A 14478-nucleotide genomic window follows, 5' to 3' on the forward strand; every position below is an offset into this window, starting at 1 on the left:
AATGCTGGTGAGGAAGGTCAAAACCTGCCAACTTTTGTGTAGGGTCATCTACGTAACTGCCTGTATTTGGCAATTCAGCAGCCCATTTGGCTTTCCGCTATGTGTTGCTGTCAAAGTTGTTAGACAGCTGTTGAGCAAGTGCCAGAGGGGGCTTCCTGGATTTAAGCCTGCCAATTGATAGATGAGGAAGATCAGCATGCACAGGAAGAAGTGGGTTTCTCATATTTTTGTTGTACTCCTTCACTCCTGCTCCAGGTGAAATGACCAGACTTTCAAAGAGGCACACAGTAATTACGGGTGGGGAGGGTGGGGAGTTCAACCATCCCAATATCTGTTGGGAACCTAACTCTGCCAAGTGTGCCATCAAGTTCCAGAGATGCCCATGATGCCATATTTGTCCTCCTGGGTTAGTGTTCCAGATTCTCCCTGTCTACTCCCATATTCAGGGCTTTGACTGAGCAACATCTAAGATTGTGAGAGGTAGCACCACCACCGCTGCCACCACCCTGCCTGCCGCTGGCTCCTCTGTTGCTTCTTATTCTCAAGATGCTGCTTATTGCAATCAATGGGAAATTGGACATTTTTTTCTTACTCCATTTATGTCTGTTGTTTTGCAGAAGCTTCTGCAATGACTCTGAAGAAGTACTTCGTGAAGGCTCTCCATCGCCTCCAGAAGGGCCCTGGATATACCTACCAGGAGCTGCTGGTCTGGTACTGCGACAACACCAACACCCATGGGCCCAAGCGCATCATTTGTGAGGGTCCAAAGAAGAAACTGATCTGGTTCTTCCTGACTCTGCTCTTCGCTTCGCTGGTATTCTGGCAGTGGGGCATCCTTATCAACACCTACCTGTCCTACAACGTTACAGCCTCTCTGGCCATCGGCTTCAAGACCATGACCTTCCCTGCTGTTACCATCTGCAATGCAAGTCCTTTCAGGTGAGTTCCCTCTGCAGGGATCCAGATTGGTATCGAGAGGGTCTCTGGACAAACTGGGATTCATCGATTGTACCTGATACTGCTGTTAAAATTTGACGGGATTCCATCTAGGCTACCCATGAGCCATAAGGCCAAGCCAGTGATTTTGACCAAGGACATGAACACTCACAGGCTGCTCTCCTCATTTCCTTCTGTAAAAACTTAATTTGGCCCAAAGAACCCAAATTACAGAGCAGTTGGTACCCGTGGTAAGAACCAGGCTCTTGATTGACCTTGACCCAGCAGAGAAGGTATTGGGCAGGAGATGCTGACAGGTTAGCCTGCAGATGCTGGAGAAGCTCAAAAGTAGTGAACCTCCCTCTCGTAAGGAGACAAGAAGGACATCTTAGGATTTCGTCATGGCCCTTGGTTTGGCTTCCTACTTGGCCTAGTGCCCAATTATTGTTTGGAGATGTGTGTGTGGTTGCACAGGATCCTCTCTGCATTTTCCACTTGTGATGACCAAACCTGGCATGAACTTTCTTTGGCGCATGTTTTAGGTATTCTAAGGTGAAGCCCTTCCTGAAAGATTTGGATGAGCTCATTGAGGCAGCCCTCGAAAGGATCCTGCACCCTCTTCAGGAAAATTCATCGGCGACCCCTGCAGCAAATCTAAGCGAAAAGCTCAACTTGCAGCTCTGGAACCAGATGCCCCTGGTCTTGATTGACGAGAGTGATGCAGCTCATCCAGTCATCCATGACATTCTTGGGAACAGCTCTCTTGGTCTTGGAGGGCACCACAACTACTCCTCTTTTGGCAACCCGGAAGCGAGGAGGTACAAGCTGGCTCTGAAACTGGTAAGCAGGGGAGGAGGAGGATTTCCCCCGTGCCCCCCCCAGATGAGGAACTCATCCCCTGCTCTTAGGCATGCCAATGCCCCGCCCCAGCAGCCCTGCCTGATGATGCACCCGCAGGGCTCCCCCACAGGGTGGTCCCGGCAGCTCTGAGCTTTTGGCTAGGAGTCTAGGACAATTCACTGCAACCAACTTGATGTGGCCATTTAACCATAGCCAACTCACCATGGCCATATCGCTGTGGACAATTCACCCCAGGACAAGTCGCTATGGCCAACTTGCTGTGGGACGGCTCAACTCAGAAAATTCCACGTGGGATAACTCACTGCAATAACTGTTACCGCCACTGTTTCTTTGACATTATTTCCATGTACTTGAAAAGGCCAATGCCTCCTCACAGCTGCTAGGCTTCCTTTCCAAACATGCTCTCCCTTCCCTCCTGGTTGCATCCTCAGTGCACACACCTCACCCCCCACTGCTTCTACCGGAAGTTCACCAGTGCAGCCCAGGCGGTGGCCGAGTGGTACGTCCTGCAGTCTACCAGCATCTTGTCCAAAGTGCCATTGAGCAAAAGGATCGAAATGGGCTACCAGGCAGAGGACATGATCTTGGCGTGTCTGTATGGAGCTGAGCTTTGCAACCACAGGTGCGTGTGCAGGAGAATTCACTTAGCATTTGACTTGGTTCCTTCTTTAACTGCAGAGCTTTGTACGGCTCTTCGTGTTCTGTGTGAACCCACGTGCCGCGGCCTGCAAAACAAACTAGAGTATAAAAATCAGCCTGAGGTAAACCAAGGAAAAGGCAGAGATCTAGTGCCTGAGCTTCCCATAAAGGACTCCGCAAGTGAGTTGGTTGCTGCTCATTGGCAGGCTCTGAACTGACCCCTGCAGAGGCCTCAGCTGCAGGAGAGGGATCATAAGGGGATGACGGAGGGTTGAGTGAAAGATGCAGCAGGAAGTGAGTATGCTTGGCGCTACCAACTGTGGTGACAACCACAAGCCACAATGGGTGTGTGTGGTCTGCAGAGTCGCTCCCTTTGGTGACACAAGTTGTGCTTGCAGTCGGGGGGGGGGGAATCCAAGGAAGGATGGTGGTGCTGACTTCTCAGCCTTTGGGCTAACAGCATCTTGCCTGCTCTTCCTCCACTTCCTGCTGCCTTCCTGCTTCCTTTTCCAGCCCAGTCCAGTTCGGTCACAGAGGGTGGGTGGATTACCCTCTGAGAAAGAATATCCTGTGTACAGAAATAAGATTTCGCAAAAGCTTCAGTCCCAGATCCAGAGAAGCTTAGACCAGCTAGGCTCAAGCCAAAACCAACAAGGCAGAGAAGACTTCCCTCCTGTGCAATGGGGATGGGGGGGGTTAGGCTTTGGGTGCTCACCCCCAAGGAAGGACAGGATGGTCTCTCAGTTGCCAGAGCTGATCCTGGCCAAGAGGCTTGTGCTTTGGATACCAGAAATCTTTGGGGTGAGCAGACATCCATCCCTCGGCAGGACTCCCTGTGAAGGTTCGGCTGAGGTTGGCCTGACGAAGCTCCAGCGAGGCTGAGCTGGATGTGCTTCTCTGGTGCAAAGGTCCCGCTGCCCGTGGCCCTTCCCTGGACGTCTCCTGGACCCCTGCAGAACCTCTCTGGGTCTTGGCTGCAACTCTGTGGCACTCTTGTCCACCGACTCGGCTCAGAGGGCAGCTGCCTGTCCTTTCGGCCATTGCCTTGCCAGGAGCAATCAATCAGCCAAAATTTTAACTCCTGTTTGAAGAGAGGCAACTGACCCTCTTCACCAAATTGTTTGGTTTTTCTGTTGAAAGAAAAACATCTCACCGACAGCCATCTGCCACAAACCCCTTATCTTGGTTTGCACTCAGTCCATAGTTTGCTGACCCCAGTGGCTGCCACCCAGTGCTACGCATCCCCATAAGACATCCCAGGGCCCAGGAAAGCGTTGCCCCCTTTGCCTTCCGGAGATGCCAGGAGCCTCGTGCTTCTTGCAAGGTCTCTGGCCAAAAAGGCTCTTTTGCTTAGAGCCGGCTGGGCCCATTTTTTTTCTGAAAACAAGCATTGGGCAATAGGACAGTATATTCATTTTATCAGTGAATTTATTGGAGTTATATCCTCCCTCCCCTTTTCAACATAGCAACAACCCTAGGAGGTGAGCTGGACAGTTGCAGAGAAACTGAACGTGTAGAGGGAGCTCCGGAGGCCCCCTTTCTTCGGAATGTCAAAACCAGGGCTCTGGTCCATGAGCCCTGAGACCTGGCTTCACAGGGTCCACACGCAAGGCTCAGTTAACTGCTCATGGCTCAGGGCCTCCTCCGAAGGGTGGATGCCTGTGACTCCCGGGGGGTTGGCAGCTTGTTTCAAGAGAAACCTCCAACAAGTGATTTGCTGGCTGCCTGGTTTTGGGTGAAGCCAGGAGGCACCTTCACGTTCATAATTTTGGCATCTTGGGTTGTGTGAACGTGGCCAGTGCGTGAATAACCTTCCCTGGGAAGTGAAATCAGGAGGAGACACTAGGCTTGATATGAATTTTCTGATTTCTCAGGGCAGCTCAGGGTCTGATGGAGGGTTTCCCTGGAGGACCCCAAGTGCAGCACCAGAAAGATGATTTATTACCCCCCCTCAAGTTTGGGAAGGGCCAGACCAGCCAGTCTGAGGTGTGCCAGGACCCCCACGACCCTCCCTGTGAGAATAATCTCTTCACTGCTTGGCTTCCTGCAGAAACTTCACCCACCTCTACCACCCAGACCACGGCAACTGCTACGTCTTCAACTGGGGAGTGGAGAAGCAGCCCCTCGTCTCCTCCAATCCGGGGGCAGAGTTTGGTGGGTACCCAGGGGTGTGGAAGAGCCCCGGGGGAGTGTCTCAAGGCCTGGCTGGGCTCCAGCTGGAGATGGGGGGAGGGCTCTCTCGAGCTGGCAGGGGCCCCATGCCTCTCCCCCCACATTGAAGTAAATTTGGTCCCAAGGAAGGGAGAAAGTGTCTCGGGGTCCTGCACTGCAGCTGTGGTGTTCAGCGCCATTTGTAGGTCTGGAGACAGGGGGAAAACTATCCTTAGGCTGGCAAGGCTGAATTTGTGTGGGTGTCGATGCCAAGCCCCCTTCCAAAGGCTGGGCACATCTAGCTCAAAGCAAACTGGAGCAGGGAGACCCTGGCAGCCAAAGAAGCGCTCTGTTGCAAGCTCAGAGGCACCAGCCAGGCCCTTCAGCTGAGCGTGGGTTCCAGGGCCCCCAAGCTTGTGGCCTGCCCTAGTTCTCCAGGGTGTAGCAGAGTGGCCGGATGCCCAGCCAAGACAAGACCCCCGACAAAGAGAGTGAAGACAGGCTGGACCCCTGTTTCCGCCCCCCCTTTCTCTCCCAGGACCCCCGGCCTCCGGGTGATGTCTGTGGGGCTTTGTCTCTGCAGGGCTGAAGCTGATCCTGGATATCAGCCAGAAGGACTACATCCCCTTCCTCACCACCACGGCTGGAGCCCGGCTGATGCTGCACGAGCAGGGCAGCTTCCCTTTCCTGAAGGATCAGGGCATCTACGCCATGTCAGGGACCGAGACCTCCATCGGCGTCCTGGTGGTAGGTGGGCCGCTCTGAGCTGACCGCCTGAAGAGAACTGGGACCCAACCAGGAGTGGGAAGGAATCCAGGGGTCTCCTGCATCGGGGGGCTTGCTTTCCCCTTCTTGCGGTGGGTTCCCAAGAAGTCCTTCGGAGGACTGCAACCCCTGCGTGACCTGCACTCCCCAGAGATGTGAACGGGGACAGGGAAGCCCAGTCTGGGGGGAATGTCGTCCATGCCTGAATGCCAGAAGCAACCGTTGCCGTCTTTCCGTGCCTTTCTGCCTAGGATGAACTGGAGCGGATGGGCTCTCCCTACAGTGACTGCACTGTCAACGGGTCTGATGTTCCCGTGAGGAACCTCTACGAGGACTACACTGCTTCGCAGGTGATGGGGTGTTCCGGTTGGGGTCCTTGGTTTTCTGGAAGGGGCCCCCTTTCATGTCGCTGGGGGACTCTGCAGTATGGCCAGAGGATGAGCACTGTGGGATGTTGATCTGGCATGGGGCGCGAAGGGAGAGTCCCTTGCTGACAGCCCCCTTAGCTGGTCTTTGTGGCCAGAGTCCTGTGGCCTTGCAGGGGGGACCTGGGCCATTAATGCCCTTTTCCCATCAAGAGAAAAGGGGCAGCTGTGGGGAGCTCCCCTCCTGGCCTGGCTGCCTTCAGTGACTGGCCCTCTGATAGGGTCCTGAAGAGGCTGGAGACTCACTCTCTTTGCACCTGGAAAACTGAGCAGCTTCCCCATCTGGGGTGGGCACATGATTAGAGCAGGAAGCTGAGTGCTGGGAGTGGTCTCTGCTGCCTCAACTGCATCTGAAGCCCCCTTGGAAAATGCAGCAATGGGTGGGACTCATGGGGTCCGTCTGCTGGACATGGCACGGCGGCATCCCCAGCTCTGAGAAGGAGCCTCGCCCCCTGCCTGCTGCTTGAGTAGAGCAATATGGTCTTTGGGAGGACCTGCCTTGGCTCCTCCTGATGGGTCCTGGGCTTTGTAGCTAGCCCCCTGTGCTCTCCAGTTCCTGCAAGCCCCAGTGTGATGAGCTGGGCTCCATTGCAGGAAGTGAGCCGCCCGGGGACTGATGCTCGGGAGCTGAGCTCAAGGGGCAGGTGGTGGACGATGCCTCTGCCAGACCAAGCAAGGCCTGGGGAATCCAGGGTGCCTATGTTTGTGATTCTGTTGTGGGGGAGAGCTTTGGGCTCCCCTTAGAAGGCCAAGCCTTCTCTCCCTGCTCTGCTCTCTTCCGCTTTGCCCCAGCCCCACAGTCCTGCTCTGTGGGCAGAAGGGCCGTGTGAGCTCTCTGATCGACCACTTCACCCACCTTGGGGACTCACCCCCCCCCCCGGCCAGGTGCAGAGCAGCTGCAGCCTCTTGAAAGCTGAGCCCTCTTGAGTCTTCTGGGCAAGGCAGGTGAGCCCAGGGAGGCCCTCCCAGGCCAGGCTGTGGGGCTGCTCAGAAGGAACAGAGCTGCTCTGGCTCTGGAGGGGGGGAGGAGGAGGACACCCACCCAAAATGCAAAGAGGGGGGATAAAGGGCCCCCAGTTTCTGAATCTGCCCCCGTCTCCTTCTGAAACTGCCGAGGAAGTTTCCAAACTCCTCAGGGCCGCCTTGTCCTTGAGAGGGAACAAGGGCGCTTCCTGGTCTCTGGGTGTGCTGGGTGGCCCCTTTTTTCCTGGTTGCCAGGTGGTTCCAGATAAGCCTCTCATTGCACAAGCACACTCGTTTTATAATCCTTTGTGCTTTTCCTTAGAAAAATCTGCCACGCAGGAACACTTTGCACTGGCAGCCTCCCTCCTCGATGGGTGGGGCCCTTTTCTAGCCAGAGTCTCTTGAAAATGGTGGGGGGGGGGGAAATACCAGCTGGCCATGTGCGGCCCTTGTCCTGATTCCTGCAAGAGACCAGCTCAGACCTCTGGGAGGAGCCGCCCTTTGCAGCTGGGGCACAGCAAGGCGGGCAAAGGCATTTGCGGAAGAGAGGGACTTTCGTCCTCTGCCCTGCCCCATGTGAAGATCCCTGGAGGGGGGGCAGCCCAGTTGGAAAGGGCTGTTCTCCAGGTCTAGGGAGAGCCACTAAGGTGGGTTCTCTAATGTTCCCTCTTTGCAGGCCAAGGAGTTGGGGGCTTGTGCCAACTGCACCCATCCTGGCAGCAAGATGGCCCCCTTCCGAAGGCAGTACAAAACCATGTACTCCATCCAGGTGAGCAATGATGCTGCTCCCCCCTCCCCAAGGAGCCACCCTTGGTGCCAGGCTCTGCCCTGCTTCATGTGAAGAGCCCTGGAAGGGGGGAGGGCTGAGATGGTCACATTCCCAAGAGCTCTTGTGGTCCCTCTGTGGGGGCCTCTCGGAGGAATTCGGCTAAGAACCGGCAAGGGGGAGGTGGTAGCGCCCAGTAGCTGGGGCTGAGGTCTGCTCTTGGGGAGCACACGGCCAGCAGGACCCCGTCCTCTTCCAGGCCTGCCTGCGCTCCTGCTTCCAAGCCAAGATGGTGAAGATCTGTCAGTGTGCCCACTATTCCTACCCGCTGCCCAAAGGAGCCCATTACTGTAACAACGAGGATTATCCTGACTGGGGTGAGGAAATGGAGGGAACAATCCCAGCTGTAGGGACCCCACAAGACAATGGAGTTGCAGAGCCCCCTGGAGGTTTCTGGCCAGGCTGGGTGGGGGGGAGAAATCTGAAAGCACAGCGAATGCCAGCCAAAGCCCCTTCTTAGACACCCAGGTGTGCTGCTCCCAACAGAAAGAGTTCAAGCACACCTTAACGCAATGCTTAACGCATTGTAAGCTGCCCTGAGTCTCCGGAGAAGGGCGGCATATAAATAAATAAAAAAAAAAAGATAAAACTTTGGTTCGAGGCGTTTCTCCTGCAGAATTAAAGGTAACATTGAAGCTCAAATTAGCAGCCTTGTGCCAAGACGGTGTTTCCCTCCCTACAGCCTACTGCTACTCCATCCTGCGAATGAGCCAGGAGCATCGGCAGATGTGCATCCAATCTTGCAAGGAGACCTGCAAGTAAGGCTGGTTAAGTGGTCAAGCAGAGCCGGGGGGGGGAGCTGAGGGGGCCAAGGGAAAAGCCTGACCTTTCATCTCTTTCTCCAGCAACACCCAGTACAAGATGACCATTTCCATGGCGGACTGGCCCTCCGACGCCTCAGAGGTGAGTCCTGCCTGCGGCCGGCTCCTCACCGGCCTCTCCAAGGGCCGGGCAGGGGAAGCTGGGCAGCAATTTGACACTTCTCTGAGGGGGGAGGCTCAGCAACACTTCCGGGGACCCCTGTTCAATAGTTTAAATTCTAAAAGCCCGTGGAAGTAAAATGGGTATTTAAGCAGAAACGTCCCACTTCTTGGTCCCCGTGAGAGCATCTGTCACCTGCCGTGACCTGCTTGTGACCTTTGCTTTCCTCTTGCTAGGACTGGATTTTCCATATTTTGTCTTACGAAAGAGACACGTCAACCAAAGTGACTCTGGACAGGTGCGTGCGTGTGTGTCTTCCTCATTGAGGCTGTTGCGGCAGGAAGCATCGGTTGCAGCTCCTGGGCGGAGTGAAAGGCTGGGAGGAGCAGCCTCCCCACCCGAGGGCCATGGGTGGTGAGAGGTCGGGCTGTGAGGGAGAGAAGTTGACCAAGTGGTCTTGAATCACCACACTCGCTTGGGCAGCCCTGAGTGCAGAAAGGGAAGGGAAACGCCCCTTGGAAGGCGAATAGGGGCTTCTGTCCTCTCGCTGTGGGAGCCCAGCTCACTTGGGGGTCAAGCAGGAGGAGTAAGCCTAGCCGGTTCTGCTTCCTTGCCTGCACCTTTGTGCAAGGATTGGCACAGAGGGACAATCCTACAGCTGTTCCCAATCCCTGCGGTAACCAAACACCTTTCCCTTCTTGTCAAAAATACTCTGTGTATGTATTTGTCCAAGCTTCCCTCTTCCCGTGAACTTTCCTCAAACTCGTTTTGTCTCGGCTCTCGTCTTCTGGTTCAAAACATTGCACATGTCCCTGTGTTTGTTCCAGCCCGTTGCCCTGGCTATACTTCTGTCCTCTTTGAGCTCTGCTTTGAGGGTGGGGGTGCCTGGCAGGGGCAGAGGAAAGCCCACCGGAGCCCCCTTTGGCTTCTGAGACTTGAGCAGCCCAGCCTGACCTTCAACCTTCCGGCTGGATATGACTCAGCCCCCTGGAGTGAGAGAGAAGGAGACTGAGACCTGGTGCAGACATAGGCACCTGGACCTCAGCAAGGTCTTCAGCAGAGTCTCTGAGGATGGTCTCCTTCGAAAAGTGATGAAATAGAGACTAGATGATGATGCTGTGTGATCTATTCACACTTGGCTGAATTGCCGCATCCCAGGAGTCCACCGATCTGGAGGGAGGTCTGGAGGGCTCTTTACCATCCAGTACCTTGATCAAGATCTTGACTAAGGGAGTTGAGGAGACACTTAAAAAGATTGCAGAAGACAACCTGAGAGAAGCTTTGAAGGAGAAGACTCAGGAATTGAAAGACCTGAAGGAGCAGGTCAGGGATAGATCATCCTAGAGAAAGTATCTATGTCAGCAGTCCCCAACCTTCCCTTGGTGGCCTGGCCTGGCCTGGCACAGAGGGTCGGATGTGTGAATGGAGCTTTGTGAACGAGCACAAGTGCCCTCCACTCTAGCACCCTCCGCTCCTGTGAGTGGAGCTTCACACATAAGCGCTTGCCCATCGCTTGCGTGGCCCAGTTTCAAACAGGGTTGGGGTGGGGACCCCTGAGCTATATGGTCAAGACTGACTGGGTGGGACATCATGTAAAGTTCTGTATCTGTTTAGGAAAAAGGAAAGGCGAGTATAGGATTGGACGAAGCTGGTAATCCTCATGAAAGCATGCTAGAGGTGCTAGAAGGGCAAATACTATTTGCACCATCAGGATCATAGAGTCCAGATCATGGGAAGTAATGGGTTCACTCCGTGTGCCTTGATCAGGCTCGGTGGGTATGACATGGGTATGGTCCTCCTGAGGGCAAGATAGGGCAAAGCTCTTCAGAAATCCAAAGCAGGATCACAGAGAGGAGCGGGTGGACCTGCTCTCTTGCCTTGCGTGATAGAACCAGAACCCCATGGAAGGAGGCTCAGGCTAGGATGTCAGGAGGATCCTGATTGTATGAACTCTCAGCCAATGGAGCAGGTTCACGCACAAAGTAGCTGGTTCCTTGCTGAAGGGCCAGCTAGAGATTGGACGGTCCTCTGTGAGGGATGGTGGAGCAGATCTTGCACTCAGGTCCTTTGAGGTACCTTCAAACTCTTACGCGTCTGTTGTTCTGTGACATTCTGAAAACCACAGGCCATTAGAAAAGGTGTAGAGAAACAGGAAGGAGGTCTTGTCTCACACTTTGAGGACTCCTGAATGTTCCTTATTTTTCCGTCACAGAAACGGAATCATCAAGCTCAGCATCTACTTCCAGGAGTACAACTACCGCACCATCTCAGAATCTGCAGCAACAACGGTAAGTGGTACCTTTGAGATGGCAAGAGGCCTGGTCCTCCAGCCCCCTCCTTCCCCAGAGGTCCTGAGAAGGCTCGTCCCCCACAGAGGAGGCCGAGTTCATTGGTAAGCAGGGATGGGCAACGCAACGGCGGGTGCCTCCTCTGATGTGGAATGTCGCGTGGGAGGAGGGTGTGCGCTTTGCTCATGATTAGCAGCAAGCCCTGCTTTGCATGTGGCAGGAATAATGTCAGCACCCGGGAAAACTGGGAGAGGCCGACTGGAGGCAATGGGGTGACTGGGTTGCTTGGCTCAAAGCTCCTTGCAGCTGAGGAGAAAACAGTACCTGAAATTCAAAAGGTTAGAAGTCTGGCTTTGGCTTCTGGAGCTGGATTGGTGAGCGATCCTCACCTCCATGTTGGCCTCGTGTGGGACCATAAGGGCAAGGAGCAGCCCAGCTCCAGACCCCCTTTGGCCAGGAGAGTTTGGCCAAGCCGCGAGGCCGATCCCTGCATCTCTGCTCCGGGGATGCCTGAGCCAGCCAGCTCTCACCCCAGCCTCTCTCCCCACGGCAGATTGTCTGGCTCCTCTCCAGCCTGGGTGGGCAGTTCGGCTTCTGGATGGGAGGCTCCGTCCTGTGCCTCATTGAGTTCGGGGAGATCCTCATTGACTTCGTCTGGATCAGTGTCCTGAAGCTGATCTCCTGGGGCAAGGGGCTGAAGTGGAAGCCGGCCGCCAGGCCCCCAGATGCCCTCCCGTCCGTCTGCGAGAAAGTGGAGGCCTACACCAATCTGGGCTTCTGCGGGGAGGAGGAGAAGAAGGCAGCAGCTGAGGACCTGGGGGATGGGACCCCAGATGCTCGAGGGGCCGGCTCTGAGCCGGGCACACCACCCCCCAAGTATGACTCGCTTCGTGTGCTCCCTGTGGATCTGGTGGTGCCAGACAGCGATGAGGAAGACACTCCTGGAGTCACAAAGAGCGAGTGAGGCCAGGAAAGCAAGGGTCCTCCCGGCTCCCCCAGGCACTTGCAGGGCATCCTTCCCCTCCCTCTTGGACAGCACAGCCATCCTCCAGCTCCACTCAACACAGCAGAAGCTTGGGGGGCAGCTGGAGAGCCCTGATCTGCTGCTAACTGCATTGCTTTCTGGGCATAAATCTGGTTGGCGTAAACATTCTGAAAGGGGGGCTTACGGCCAATCATGGGAAATGCCTGATAGTGGTGCACATCTTAAATTGAACAGGGGGCCTGGGGAGGGGAGCAGCCAGGGCAAGGCCGTCTGTAATAAAAGAGGCTTTCTTGGCCCTGCCTGCGCCTGCTGCTGCTTTACGGGAGAGGCGCCTGGTGGGCAGGCAGCTCCCCGGAGGGGCCGACGTCCCATGACGGACTCCATTGGAGCTGATCAAAAGGCTGATATGGAAGGGAGTCACTGCGAAGAAATGGGCCATTATAAAAGTTACAAAGCTTGTCACAGAATAAACCCAGTTTGAGTGAAAACCCTGCTCCCTTTGTCACTTTTCCGCCTCTACTTGCCCTCACTTTCCTTTTTGGGGCGGGGGGCACAAAACTCTTCTCCTCACAGGACAAGGAGTCACAGGGGTTGAGGAGAAAGGTGCCAGCTGCTTTTTAGAGCGTCTGTGGGCAGGTGGAGCTGTGAAAAACTGGCAGCAGGTTGTCGCTGGCCAGCTTGGTGCCCATCCGCCTAGGCCGAATCCGAGCCAGATCAGAATTCACACCAAGTGCCCTCTCAAAGGGAATCCCAGCATTCGTTCTTCACCTTTGCCAACATGTGAGGCAGAGGCACGTGGCAGAAGACAGTTACCCAGACCAAGACGTCCCAGGTGTGCAAAAGAGGCAGTCAAAGGATCCATCCCCAGGCAGTGCCCAGAGGGGGAGAAGAGTCCCTGGTTGGGGGTGGAGAGCCAGAGAGGGGAAAGAAGCAGAGCATCGTGCATGGCTTGCTCTCCCTGAAGTACTGTGGCCCTGCAGGGTCCCCCCGTCGCCTCCAGGAGCACTTAGGAAACGCGCTGCATGGTCTGGGTTTGCTGTTTGATGCAGAAGGGGACCCTGAGCTCAGCAACTTCCAGGTAGGAGGGAGGGGGGGCAGCTTCCTGGTCCCTCAGAAGCCTGAGCAGCTTCAGGACCCCTGCTGGGGATCTGAATGCAAAATCACTGGGCTTCATGGATGGAACTCAAGGAAAGAAGCAATCTAGAACTAAGGAGAGGACAATTAACCAGCGAAAAAGCTTGCCGTCAGAAGTTGTGGGTCTCCATCATTGGAGGCTTTTAAGAAGAGACTGGACTCCCATCTGTCTGAAATGGTATAGGGTCTCCTTCCTGAACAGGGGGTTGGACTAGAAGACCTCCAAGGTCCTGTCCAGCTCTATTCTATCCATTTTGATCAGCACAGCTCTTCCTGAATCAGTGGCCTGGATCTGTTTGGCATCTCTGGCCACTGCAATTTTCAGAACAATGCTGTTTGATGCTAGGGGGGAGAAAAATCGCCTCTTGAAATGCTGCACACTTGTGTTCTCCTCCACAGTGAGTTTGCAGGCAAAAATGCTGCCTTTCCAGTCCTTGCAGCTCAGGCACACACGTTTGAAGCGGTACGCACACACCCACAGCACAGCCCTTGGGCCGTTGCACCACTGCTGCTCGCCATGTTCTGGGCTGAAGGGCACCGGGTGGCTTCCACAGGCGGCTGCCACATTGGTAGGTCCTAAAGACCAAGTGTTGCTGTTGAGCCAGAAATCTGCCATGTTACTCTTACATTTTGTGGAAAGTAGGACTCCTCTGCTGTATGGAAGTCCAACTCAGTTTGGACTCTGCATTGCCTCTTGCTCAGGAAATTGGGCAGCTGGGCCAGAAGAGACAGCATTTTGCCCTTGCCCTCCAGCCCCGGGAGAGGCTTTCCTCTGCTGGCAGCTGCTCTGGGCTTCGAAAGAGCCACCTTGCTTACAGGCGTGCTGTCACCTTCTGATGCCAGATGTCCTACTTGTGTTGAGGATAGGATAGGTGGGGGCAGAAAGGCCAGAGTCAAATACCTCCTGCCCCCCAAGACAGAAGAATCACAAGAAGCACCCCAAGCAACTTTGGCCCAGCTCCTATCTGTCAAGTCTGCCCCACAGAAGTTTCAGTGAGGAAAATCAGAGGAGGGAGGCTTCTATGCATTGCCTTGAGCTCCTGGAGAAAAGGTAAGGAAGTAAAAGAAATAAATTTACTAAAGAAGTAAGTTTACTGGAAGTTGAGTGAGATCATCAGTCACCATATGCTGATGATACTCAGCTGTATGTCTTGGCCCGTGGTGAGTTAAGTGATGCCATGTCCTCCCTCTCGCAGTGCCTGGAGGCTGTTAGGGGTTGGGTGGGGAGCAACGGGTTGAAACTAAACCCTGGCAAGACCGAGTGGCTCTGGGTTTGGGGTTCGTTGGCTCAGGGAGAATTGCCATCTTTGGTCTTGGATGGGGTAGCAGTACCCCAAACAGACCCTGTGTGTAATCTGGGGGTTCTCCTGGACTCACGACTCCTGCTCAAAGAACTGGTGATGGTTGTGGCCAGGAGGGCCTTAGCGCAACTGCGAGTTGTGCACCAGTTACACCCTTTCCTGGACTGGCAATCCCTACTCACGGTCACTCATGCCTTAGTCACTTCCAGTCCTAACTATTGCAACATGCCAGTGGTGAAATCTGAACCTGTTAACTACCGGTTCACTGGCCGCGCATGCATAC

At 54.9% G+C, this 14478-nt stretch overlaps 1 protein-coding gene across 1 annotated transcript; it reads left to right on the forward strand.

Annotated features, from left to right (window-relative positions):
• The first annotated feature begins 628 nt into the window (after positions 1 to 628).
• Positions 629 to 11739, forward strand: SCNN1B (sodium channel epithelial 1 subunit beta). Its single transcript, XM_070954827.1, has 13 exons — positions 629 to 939; positions 1479 to 1776; positions 2229 to 2419; positions 4487 to 4590; positions 5171 to 5334; positions 5604 to 5702; positions 7417 to 7509; positions 7766 to 7883; positions 8249 to 8324; positions 8412 to 8469; positions 8724 to 8785; positions 10700 to 10775; positions 11329 to 11739. The coding sequence occupies exons 1-13, from the start codon at positions 629 to 631 to the stop codon at positions 11737 to 11739; spliced, it is 2061 nt and encodes a 686-aa protein (XP_070810928.1).
• The last annotated feature ends 2739 nt before the right edge of the window (positions 11740 to 14478 follow it).

Source organism: Pituophis catenifer, unplaced genomic scaffold, assembly GCF_029215685.1.
Source record: "Pituophis catenifer annectens isolate HBS135680 unplaced genomic scaffold, rPitCat1.0.hap2 SCAF_16, whole genome shotgun sequence".
NCBI classification, from domain to species: domain Eukaryota; kingdom Metazoa; phylum Chordata; class Lepidosauria; order Squamata; family Colubridae; genus Pituophis; species Pituophis catenifer.